The sequence below is a fragment of the Nicotiana tomentosiformis genome, chromosome 12, assembly GCF_000390325.3.
Source record: "Nicotiana tomentosiformis chromosome 12, ASM39032v3, whole genome shotgun sequence".
Classification (NCBI taxonomy): Eukaryota; Viridiplantae; Streptophyta; class Magnoliopsida; order Solanales; family Solanaceae; genus Nicotiana; species Nicotiana tomentosiformis.
In genome coordinates this window covers 70,369,218-70,382,593 of record NC_090823.1, presented here as the reverse complement: position 1 = coordinate 70,382,593, position 13,376 = coordinate 70,369,218, and the positions used below count along the sequence as shown (strand labels likewise).

General features: G+C 37.9%; 1 protein-coding gene across 1 annotated transcript; it reads left to right on the top strand.

Annotated features, from left to right (window-relative positions):
- Positions 1-10,674: 10,674 nt before the first annotated feature.
- On the top strand, positions 10,675-12,596 carry LOC138902835 (uncharacterized). Its single transcript, XM_070190736.1, has 2 exons — positions 10,675-11,269; positions 11,881-12,596. The coding sequence occupies exons 1-2, from the start codon at positions 10,675-10,677 to the stop codon at positions 12,594-12,596; spliced, it is 1,311 nt and encodes a 436-aa protein (XP_070046837.1).
- Positions 12,597-13,376: the final 780 nt, after the last annotated feature.

Here is a 13,376-nt window from a genome sequence, read left to right as displayed (position 1 = left end):
AGCCGATCGGGTCGTGATCGGACGCCATGCCGCACACATGGTGGTACTGTGCTGGAAATTATAATGAGATTATGGTTATGTCTCAAATGAGATGACCTAGCCAATCGGGTCGAGATCGGACTACGTGTAAGAATAAGGAGGTATTGTGAATTATGGAATATCGGTGCTAAAGATCACCCAACCTAATAATGTGGAAATTTACTTGAAAATGTATATGACCCTTAAGTTGTTGTTTTAATATTATTTGAAGCCCTTATTGAATTCTTGATTGTTCCTCTTGTATTGTTATTCATTTTATTGAGTTGGTGTTTAGCTTTACATACTAGTGTTATTCGACGGTACTAACGTTCCTTTTGTCGGGGGCGCTGCATCTTTAAATTGATGTAGGTGGTTACATAGCAGACACTGTTGATCACAGATAGTGTTGTATCCTCTTCTCAACGGACTCGGTGAACCCCATTTCATTCTGGGGTCAAGTATTGTACCTTTTGTTCTATTGTGGTCACATTTTGAGGTATAGCCGGGGTCTTGTTGCCGGTACCATCTTTACTCTCTTTTGTATCTTTAGAGGCTCCGTAGACACTATGTGGGTTGGATATGGGTGTTGGGAATGTTAAACAATTATATGTTATGTTTGATCACTTGTTCCACTTAGACTATAAGAATCTGTGTATTTTGAGAATAAAAGGATAAATAGAAAATGAAACAGTTTAATGTTGTATGTATGAACTTCCTTCCGTTTAATTAATGAAATCATGTCCTTTCTTAATCATGGGTGAGTTGGGTAGAAAGTATCTAACAGGCTTGCTTGACTGGGTTCACTCGGTTGAGCGCCGGTGGCGCCTCCCGATGATGGGGCATGACAAAGTGGCTTGTCTAACCTTGTGTGGGGAAAATACCTTTAGGATTTGGTACTGTGGTGATACTTATGTGATAGGTAGGCGTCGTGTATGCAAGGTGACGAGTGCGTACACGGGCTAATTATTGTAAAATCCAGTTTTCACTCAGTAATAACACGTTTCATCCCACTTGAGTTATACCAGCATGTGTAGTTATCCTGTTAGCATGATATCGCATGTCTACATCTATGTGTCTTAACTGCGTAATTGAACTCTGTGCAGCATGCTTAGTTGATTTCCTGTTTTTCCTCTATCTGTATCAGTCTTAACTGTAGAACTCTTGTTGTAAATTATTTTATTATCGGTTTGAGCTGTGTGTTTACTTTAAGGACTACGAGGAGGTACCTCGGGAGATCCCTCCCTGTGCATTTACTTTTGATACTACAAGGTGGTACCTCGAGAGATCTCCCTGCATATTTACTTTTGAGTTATTGAGGCGGTACCTCGGGATATCTCCTTGCATATTTACTTTTGGGACTACGAGACGGTATCTCGGGAGATCCCCTGCTTTTTATACCCAGTGTGTTGTACATTTACTTGGCTATGGTTTCCTCTTTGTTAAATTCCAGTCTTTTATTACACTGCAATATTTCTATGCCTTATATATATATATATATATATATATATATATATATATATATATATATGCTAGTAGGCCCTTGACCTGACCTCGTCACTACTCGACCGAGATTATGCTTGGCACTTACTGGGTACCGTTGTGGTGTACTCATGCAACTCTTCTGCACATATTTTGCGTGCAGATCCAGGTACTTCTCATCAGTCTCGTTATCAGTGAGCAGCGTGATTTCAGAGACTTCAAGGTATATCTACCGCATCCGCAGGACCTCGGAGTCCCCCTCTATTCCCTCCTATGTCATTTACCTTCCGTACTTATTTTCTTAGACTCCGATGTATAGAGATACTAGTTTTCTTCTATAGCTTGTGACTTATGATGTTCCAGGTTTTGGGAATACAGTGTATACTCGAGTGTTGGCTATTGTACATGCCGGACGGTATTTTTATCAGTTATTTAATTATCTGTTGCAGTTAGTTGTTAAAGTTTTGCTTTCACTTTCTTTATTCCGCAAATGTTAGGCATACCTAGTCGTAGAGACTAGGTGCCTTCACAACATATTACGGAGGGAGAATTGGGTCGTGACACCATCGCAGGGAGAGGCGACATAATATGGGAGTAGTGCAGTCCAATGGCGTAATACCCTATATTTAAATAAGAGTAATTATGTGACTGGAAAAAAAGAACAACAACAGGAAAAAAAAAAGAATAAAAACAAATTGAATTGGGATACGCAAGAAAGGGCTAACAAAGGAAGGAAGACAAACAAAGGAAGGGTTAGGTATTGAAGCATATCAAGTTTTGGCAGAAGATATTCAACACAGTAGAAGGAAAAAAGGAAGGTTCTAGTTATTTTCATTGAAGGAATTTATAAAGTGGGGAAGAACAAGGTAAGTTAAATTTACTCGACCTAGCCTATTAACAGTTGTTTCAATAACTTGAAACAAGAAAAGATATGTTACTTTTCATTTATCACAAAAATGAATTTTTAATTAATTTCATAGCAAATAATCTAGCCTAGTGAAGAACCACTAGTGCTTGTAAAGTACTATGTAAAAGCAGGAATATAATTTTTTTTAAACAAATCAATTCCTTTTTGCCTCGCCTCTGTATATAGAAGTATCATAGTATCAATCGAAAAAAATAAGAATAAGCAGAGAACTGTAGTTCCTATCCATTTATGTATTACTAAATTGATTAACAGAGAATCAATAGCTATATTCCAGAGGAAGAAAAAAGAAGGAATTAACTAGATGTGTCAGGACAGGACCAGTTATGTTGATTATTCAGGAAGCTGATATATAAACCGGTTTTGTATGAATCTTACAGACTGCTCGAGGTGACACGTTTGGTATTTCCACACAAATATTGTAAGTAGTAACCTTACTGCAATTTGTGTTTCCATAGCATGCATGATTTACACATGATTTCCAATATGAATATGTTATCGACTGTTTTGAATTTGTATGTGTGAAAATTTCTTTACTTGTATGTCATCAAAATATTTACTTGAGATGATTACTATTATTTTGAATGTTCTCACTATTACCAAACATGCTTTACCATTACTTGAGATAATAAGATTTATTGTTATCAAAATAAAATTTCATGATTCGAAGAGAATTGAAATGCCCTCTTGACGAGCTTAAAACATACACTTAAATATGCTCGCTAGTCGAATATACTATTTTATAATATCGTGTCCACATAGATTGGAGTTAAACAATATTATTGTAGTTTGTAGTTAGATTGCTATCCAAGATAATCAACAATTGAGGTTTATGTGATTAAAATTAAAATTAACTAAGAGTCTAAACTATTGACTAATGACAATCAATGCAAGTATTGAGCAAAGAAAGTTATCAATTGGGAGAAGATAGGGTTGAAAGGATAGGTGCAAGATAAATATTTGGGATTTAACTATAGATAATGTACTTCTAATGTTCAAGTGAGTCTCTTGAATTCACTCGGCTATTAGTTCAATTGATTATTAGAAACTCCTCTCTCGATTAAGTCTCACCCTCACAAGATGACCTAATTTTTAAGCACGTGAAGATATGCAAGAATTAGTAGTGGATTGGTCTTTAGGAGAACCTCTCTCGATTATCCTCCTAACAAAGTTTAATCAACAACTCAGCTAGCCTCTTCCGATTACTAAGAAGAATTAATGACTTCAACCAACAAAATATAATGCATCAATATCACAAGTTATGCCTCTCTCGATTACACGAACAAGTAAATATAGATGCAACAATTAAAACATCCAACATGATTCAATAGATAAAACTAAAGTTAATTATCCACAAACAAGTATCAATACACCAAATCCATCAAACCCCAAAGAGAACTACTCCATGGATATGGAGTAATTCATCATAACAATGTTTAAGCTAAAGGGAAACACATAACAATCCAAACCTTTGTCTTGAGTGAGGATTGAATGATGAAATCCTTGAGCTTTTGCTTCTCCACCTCCTCCTTGGCTTACATAGGTCTAAGATATGTCAAAAGTCCATAAAATAACATTTTTACATTTATTTATACTAAGTAGGGTCGGGCCCAGACGAAAATACCTTCTCCCATGCAAAATAGAAAAATAACTCTGAAAATATTGCACAGGCGCGACGCGCCAGGCGGGGCATTAGTGGAAAAGTTCAAGAGTTGATTTCTTACAAAAGGCAGGATTTTGTACAGGCGTGGCGCGCTACGCGCCGCCCCATGCGCCGTGGTTGTACACTTTTCTCAGAGTCTGACTTTTTGCTTTGATTTTAATATCCAGACGTGGTGTGCAACACCTGAACGCGATCCCGGCTTAATCCCTTGGGCTTTTGCTCAGACTTCAAAGCTCCAAATAGCTCAAATTCATTCCATAATATCTACATAGCTCAGAATCCTCATACAAGGCATAAAATACACAATTAGTGCAGAACACTAGCGATTAAAGCTCAAACTCAATTAAAGTGCAGTAAATTGAAATGTAATAATCAACTAAAACATGAGGTTATAGCCTACCATCAACACCCCACACTTTAACCATTGCTCGTGCTGGAGCCATCAAACTACACTTTATAAAGACACGACCTTATTAAGCAACTCTCCTAACTCATTATAACAAGAATATTTATAATAGATTAAGCACTATAGTGTAACATCTTCACCTCAAGATTTGACTCAAAAGTGCCATGCATTATTTATAACCCGCTCACTTATTCTAACACATAGGTCAACGACATTACCTTTCCTTCATGAATAAAGTGCCCTCACCACAATAGAGAGTAGTTCCACGCACCATCAAATTTAACAACAATCAGGAACTCAACATAGAAAGAATTCACTCACTCTCAGAAATAACATTCATATGCCACAAAAGATGAACCATAGGCTTGCCCGTAGTGTACTACTCTACTAATTGAGCTCATTCCCTCAAGGATCAAGTAGGACATTAATTGGTTTTAATGTAGGCTGCGAGACAGGTAGGATACAGTTGGATATAGTGACTACACCTCCCCAGTACTATAATACGTACAATTTAACATTCAAAACCCCACACTTATGTCAAACCATACTCCACCTTAACATCAATATACATTAACTCGCAACTTTTTTAAGCACAATTACATCAAGATTTACCACTATCATGGAATATTTTGCACAATTATAAAATATATTATTTTCAATTCAAGTGGCTCTTACGTTTTCACTACAGTGCACCTTATTTCATTGGTTCCACTCAAAAGCCAAACCAACCACCCCACACTTCAACTTTTATAAAGTTCATAACAAATTAAGTGCTCACGAGAGGTACATGGTTCAAATAGATGGTCAATTCAAACAAATGGGTAAGACTTGTAATATGGTTGCCAAAGAAACAAGATTACAGGGTCAGCGGGATTAACTAAGATACATCACAATTAGGTGGGTAATAACATATAACTGGCTCAACAATAAAATGCCTATATCACTTCCAAGACTGAACAAAACTACTATTTAGCTTTATAAACACACAGGGCAAGTTATATACATCAAATGCAATGCACATAATACACAAAACTTTACACACACATGACACATAACTCACATAAGATTGGATTATCAAGACACTCTAGTCAAAGCAGTTAAGCAACATTAAAATTATACAATTTAAAGTGCTTATACAAAAGTCAAAAAACTGAGCCTAAGCGCCATAACCAAAGCACTCACTATTCTCAAGGTATACTAGAGTCGAGATATTTCTTTCAATTCAAAACACAACACACAGTTTCCTACTATTCTGTAAAACAAAAACTAACTATACTCGGTTCAAACAAAACACTTGGGAAAGAACCGTGGCACAAAGAAAAACCAAGGGGAATTATTACACTAGCTAACAAAATAATTTTTTTTCTTTTTATTTTGACTTTAATCCCTCAATAAACCTGTCGAATGATATCCATCGTCGAAAAAAATCAAATTTTTAAAAATTTTATGTTTTGTTTTCAATCTTTTATTAACTACCAAACAACACTAAAAGGCAAAAACTAACACATATACATACAACATACAATTATCATCCACCCCATACTTTAAATTGTGTCATGTCCCCATGACACATAATTAAAAAGCATATGGTAGAGGAAATTTCCCCGAATCTCTAGTCGGGGTCTGAATCAAAGTCGGGCTCCATTCCACGTGCCCGAACTAGTGCACACATCCACGCATATAACTTCTTCTTAGCCTTCTTAGGGTACACCCCACACTTATCCTTTCCACTCGTAGCAGCCTTTTCTTTCGAACCCTTCACTCTCCACTCAACACTTGCAACTGGCTTCTCCTTTTTCACTCCAGTTTCTATATTCATCTCAAATGTCACTGTCTCCTCACCCACTCTAAGCATGATCTTTCTATCATGTATGTATAATATTGCTCTACCCGTTGCTAAGTATTGTCTTCCTAGGATGAGGGGGACCTCCTTGTTCTCCTCCATATTTACCACTATTAAATCTACAGGAAATACAAACATATCTACCCGAACTAATACGTCTTCCACTATCCCCTCGGGTATGATAGTTGTTTGGTCTGCCAGCTGTAAAGATATTGGTGCAGACCTTTTCTCTCCAATCTAATTCTCTGGCTTCCTATAAATAGACAAAGGCATTAAATTAGTTGAGGCACCCAATCACATAACAATTTGTCAAAACTAAGAGTGCCTAACGAGCAACGTATAGTAAAACTCCATGGATCTCCGCACTTTTTTGGAAGTTTGTTTTGCAAGATTGCGCTGCAATGCTCTGCGAGCTTGACCACTAAGGTCTCTTATATCTTTCTCTTCTTTATCAGGATTTCCTTCAAGAATTTTGCATAAGCTGGCATTTGTGAGAGAACATCAGTGAATGGAAAATTTACATTTACCTGTCTCAGCATATCAAGAAATATCTCGAAATGCTTGTCCAGCTTTTATCTATAGAGCTTTTGGAGAAAAGGTAGAGCAGGCATGTGCTTGCTCTCTATATTAGATTCCTCACTTCTTCTTTTTCTCAGCTCCGTTCTTGCTTTTCTTCTTCTCAGTCTTTTTATCATCTTCAATTTTCAGCTCCTTCCTATATTCTTTTTCAGACGCAACTTCTTTTTGAATTTGAGTGAGATCTTTCAACACTTGTCCGCATCATAGGCAGAGTACCTGGGATTCTCTCAGATAATATAGTTGCAATTTGTCCCACTTGTCTCTCCAAGTTATGAAAACCTATCCAAAGTTTTTTGATAGCTGCACCACGAGCATCTAATAAGTCATCAGTCTTGACAATGAACGATTTCATCAGATCTTCTAACCCAGACTGAATTGGCCATTGAGGTTGAAACAGCAGCCTTGACCGATTCACTAAACCAGGAGCTCTTTGAAATCTGGAGTTATTTTGTTGCCATTCATTTGTTGTACCCCAGGTGAACTCCATGAAAAATCAGGGTGCTTTTGAACCGTTGCATTAAAGTTATAATTACCCACAACATTAACTTTCTTAGTTGAGGCTTAACACTTATGAGTAGGGTTTCCTCTTCAACATATGTCACATGCTGGATGAGGCTAATTATTTATCGAAGCCAGGGTTAGCTTCTTTATTTCCTTTGCCATGGCATCAAGCGGAACCTGCACCGATGTGATAGCATCAACCTGGTGAACACCAATTGATAGTCTTCTTTCAGCAATTTCAGAGGGCCCCTGATTTGCATCTTCAGACAACTCATTAAGAATAGTGACTATCTCCTCTGGAGTCTTTTTCATCAACGGACCTCCAGCTACATTACTCAATGTTCTTCGTGAGGTCGGTGTCAGTCCATCCCAAAAGTCCTGGAGTTGCATCCAGAGTTCAATTCTGCTATATTGACACTTTTGCACTATCTCCTAAAATCTCTCCTAGACTTCAAACACAGTTTCAGTCTCATTCTGGCAAAGGTTATGGATCTCTCTTCTAAACTTACCTGTTTTAGCTGAGGAGAAATATTTAGCAAGAAGTTTTCTGGTCATCTCCACCCATGTTCTAATCGATCCATGGGGCAAGCTTTGAAGCTAGTGTTTTGCATCATACGTTAGTGTGAAGGGGAATGCCCTTAAACAAACTGTATCTTGTGAAACACCATTGTATTGAAAGGTGTTCATTATCTCCTCGAAGTCCATCAGATGACTGTTTGAATCTTCGTTCATCTTTCATCTGAAGACACATCTATTTTGAAGCATTTGGAGCAACCCTTGCTTCAGCTCAAAACTATTAGTTGCCACAGGAGGTGGCCTCACACTTGACAAGCCTTGGTTGTAGACCGGTCTAGCATAATCACCAAATGGCCTCCATTGGCCGGGAGATATGTTTCCGAAGTGGTCTGCAACCACAAGGTGATTCTGAGACATTCTTCGAGCCCTCTCCTCCTCATAAGCAATTTGTGCATCTCTAAATATTGCTTCTTCAGTGTCCCTTGCAGCTTTCTCTCTGAGTTGGGCTGCCTCTCTCGCAGCCAAATCAACATTATCACCATCTCCAGCCACGTTTTCCTTGGTTGAGGATTGCACAACCTTCTTTACTTTCTCGACGAGATTTCGTTCCTACCTCTACTGTCGCAGCTGTTTCTCGATTTCTGGTTTGTATGGTTGTAATTTCTTACCAGAAGATCGAGTCATGCACCAATCTAACCTGTAGCCTACGCACAGTCAAAGAACACCAAACGCAAAAAGTGAAAAATAAAATAAAATAAAAATAAAAATTCCTGAATTAGCACTACAAACTATTTCAAACATAATGCACAGGCGGAAATATTTTGAATTTATAGGGATCTTAGAACCTATGCAACAGTCTAGCAAAATGGAGAGATATAGAAGAAGAAGTGGTTTGGCTCAAGCTGTGGTGAATGTGTCAAACAAAATATGGGCCTTTATTGATGAGGTTTTTGAAGTTACAGTCTTGTATAATATGTTGCAACAGTTAACTTTGAGACAGTTTCACACAGAAACTCATGTGGAACTTATACTCACATTAGTCTATGCAAAATGTGATACAATATAAAGAAAAGAACTGTGGGATTCTATGTATGTGATGGCTAGAGATATGACAACCCCATGGCTCGTGGGAGGTGATTTTAATGTCATATGGGATGAGGAAGAGAAATTTGGTGGTTTTCCAGTTTCCTTAAATGAGGTGGATGACTTTAGGCATTGTATCAACACATGTAACTTGACAAATTTGGGATTTAAGGGGAGTATTTTTACATGGTGGAATGGAAGATCAGAGGAGGTTTGTATATTCAAAAGGCTTGATCGATGCTTAGGTAACATGGAGTTGCAACAGACTTTCCCTGGCCTGGAGGTGACTCACCTGTCCAAAATAGATTCTGACCATAGTCCAATGTTGTTTAAATGTGATATTGAAGCTGCACCTATTAAGAAATCCTTGAGATATCTTAATTTCTGGGTAAAGCATGCCTCATTCAAAGATGTGGTGAGGGAGAACTGGAATGCAGACTTCAGTGCTAATGTATTTGTTCTCTTCAATCATAAACTAATAAAGCTCAAGAAGGCACTGTCCAGCTGGAGTAGAGATACGTATGGTGATATTTTTCAGAAAATTGCAAGTTTGGAAGAAGTGGTGCTAGTTCACGAAAGACAATTTGAAGCCAATCCTATTCAAATGAATAGAGCAAGGCTACGCAAGGTACAAGCTAAAATGATAAAATATCTAGCGCTGGAAGAGGAGTTTTGGAGACAAAAGTCTGGCATGGCTTGGTTCAAGGATGGGGATAGAAATACTAAATTTTTTCATGATCAAGTTAATGGTCAAAGGAAAAGATTAAAGATCCAAAGAATTCAAAACAAACTGGGGAATTGGATTGAAGAGGTTGATCAAATAGCAGAAGAAGCAGTGAACATTTTTAAAGATCAATTCTGTGAGACTGTTGTTCCAAAAGATTTTGGCATTATCGATCATGTTCCCTGCTTGGTTGATAGGGAACAAAATGAAAAAATGGTCAGTTTAACTACTAGGGAAGAGGCGAAGAAAGCAGAGTTTGGATTAAATGGAGATTCTGCAGGAGGTCCAGATGGTTTCACGGAAGCATTCTATCACTCATGCTGGGACATAATTGGAGAGGATATATATGAAATGGTATTGGCATTCTTCAGTGGTCAACAATTGCCAAAGTGTGTCACTCACACAAACCTGGTGCTACTGCCATAAAAGAAAGAGGTCAGTACTTTTTTTGATATGAGACCTATCAGCTTAAGTAATTTCATCAACAAGATCTTTTCGAGGGTGATTCATGAAAGGTTGGTGGATTTACTTCCTAGCTTGATCTCATAAGAACATGCTGGATTTGTGAAAGGGAGAAGTATAGTGGAAAATGTGTTGTTAACACAGGAGATCATCACTGATATAAGGCTTCGAACGAAGGCTGGTCCTAATGTTGTCATTAAGCTAGACATGACAAAGGCGTATGATAGATTTTCATGGTTGTTCTTGACTAAAATGCTAAGAAAGCTGTGATTTTCAAAGATATTCATAGAGATGACTTATGATATTGTAGGAAATAACTGGTATTCTGTGCTTGGAAATGGACAACCATATGGTTTTTTCAAATCATCGAGGGGTGTTAAACAAGGAGATCCACTTTCTCTTGCATTGCTCATATTAGCTGCTGAATCCCTATCGAAAAGATTAAATGCATTGCACTTGAGTCTGTGGTTTTGGTATGCCTAAATGGAGTCCAAAGATAAACCACCTTGCTTATGCTGATGACACAATTATTTTCTTATCCTCTGATGCAACTTCATTAAGGTTGATAATGAAGGTTTTACACTCATACGAGATTGCATCTAGGCAACTTGTAAACAAAACTAAATCTGCTGTATATATGCATCACTTGTCTGACTTAGAGGTAGTTGAAAAAGTTGAGACAATCACTGGTATTGGAAGGCAGGATTTTCCATTTATATACCTTGGTTGTCCCATCTTTTATACTACAAGTAAAATGGACTACTATCAAGGATTGATGTCTAAGGTTCTTGACAAGTTGGAGAGTTGGAAAGGTAAACTCCTCTCTATTGGTGGAAGGGAGGTTTTGATACCTAATGTACTACAGAGTATGCCCATTCATTTACCGTCTGCTGTCAATCCTCCCAACTATGTGATCAATAAACTTCACAAGATTTTTGCCAAATTCTTCTTGAGCAGTTCTATAGGTGGTAGCAGAAGACACTGGACATCATGGAATACATTGTGTATGCCATATGAAGAAGGAGGGATTGGATTTAGGTCACTACATGATGTGTCAAAGGCACTCTTCTGTAAACTATGGTGGAATTTCAAAACAAAGCCTAGCCTATAGAGTTCTTTTGTAAGTCAGAAATAATGTAAGAAGCTCAATGCAGTAATAGTTCCATGGAGAGATGGATCAGACGTGTGGAGTAAAATGTTGGAATGCAGAGACATTATAGAGCATCAAATCATTTGGAAGCCTAAAATGGGGTCAGCACTGTTTTGGTATGATAACTGGACTTGGTTGGGAGCTTTGTATTTCCTAGTTCCACCAGATTTTGGCATTGCATATTGTGGAAAAAGTTACTCCCCCAGTTCATCAAAATGTTCTAGATGTCCCATATTGAATGCTTGAAACAAGAGGGCATTTCAGTGTAAAATCAGCTTGGGAAGATCTTCGAAGAAGGGATGATCCTAGGATGACTTATAAAATGATATGGGTGAAAGGACTTTCATTTAAAATTTCATTCTTTATGTGGAAGGTATGGAAAGCCAAACTACCACTTCATGAGGAGACTGGGGTACTTCATGCCTTAGAAGTGCTGGTGTTGTGTAGATCCTTCGCAAAAATCACTAGTGCATGTGTTTTTCACATCCAAGGCTGCCTATACAGTGTGGAAATATTTTTTGTGTAGAGCAGGTATTGCTGTGGATGGACCGACCTTGCATCAAGCAATAACCAAGTGTTGGAATGCACAAGTATTGCCAAGAATCAAGCCAATTATGCAGGCTTTACCATCTTGTATTGTATGGGAGTTATGGAAGAGAAGAAACAGTTTAAAATATGGAGAGATTGTATCTGTTATCATGGATTTATACCAAATATCAACAAGCCTTCAAGCACTAATTCAAATGAGGAAGCCAGGTATGAGAGTACCTCATAAGTGCATTGAGTTACTGCACATGTTTGAGAACTATACTCCAAGGTTGAAGTTTGATAAGGTTAAATGGGAATTACCTATGGAGGGGTGGATAAAAGTTAATACTTATGGTGCCTCGAGAGGTAATCCAGAGAGAAGCTCGATTGGTTTTTGTGTGAGGGGTGAGAAAGGTGATCTAATCTATGCTGCTGTGAGGGAGATTGCAGAAGAATCAAATAATGAAGTAGAGGCAGTAGCTATTCTGGAGGCCTTAAGGTTGTGTAAAGCAAAGAATCATGCACAAATCTGGCTCCAAACTGATTCACTCCTCATGAAGAACATAGTTGAGGGAAGCTGGAAGCCACCATGGTATATTACTGAATGTGTGGAGGAGATTAGGAGATTGATGGATGAAGTTGAAATAAGGGTGACACATATATTTAGGGAGGGGAACAAATTGGCTGATCATCTAGCTAGCTATGCTCTTGATGTTTGAGAGATAGAGTGCTATGACTTTTGGGACTTAGACTCCCAAGGCAGAAGGCTAGTAAATGAGGACAAGATGCAATGCCCATGTATAAGAGTAAGAGTTGCAAGAAACTAGTGTGTGAAGAGGGGAGAATAGATGGGAGTGAATCTGGAATCATCTCAGCAATTTACCATGCACAAATCTGGTGTGAGGAGAGCATGGTGATACCTTTTTTGACTAACTTTGTTTTTTTTTTTTTTTGCAGGAATAGTCATTAGTTCTATGTCCTATTTTTCAAGGCACTCTCATATGGCGGTATTAGTACCTAGTACTCATTCCACTGGGAGAAAATTGAGAATAGGATCAAGCATAGACAACTGGAGGTTCAAGCCGTTGGACATTCTGATGCAGAAAAAACTCACACGAGGCAGCCACTTTAGGAAGCTTTTTCAAACAAGAACTGGGGTGTTATGGACTGAATTTGAAATTCAACACTTCAGTGATACAAAAAGTAAGATATACATGAATACTCACAGATAGCATACTCAAAACACACACAAATTCCTATGAAATAGGCAGCATTCAGTTCTGGTGCACAGTGAGGATTCTATGTGTGTGTATGGACAATGATGGGTCGATGATCAAAATGACATATATGAAGAATGGGCAAACTGAAGTTTCAGGGAGCAAGGCAAGGGACAAGAAGGAATACATTGGTTATGAGAAGAATAAGTCAGTCATCTCTCATGATCAAATCCTAAGGGAGGAGATCATGGAGATGAATTGTTTATCTAACATTGTTTTCTT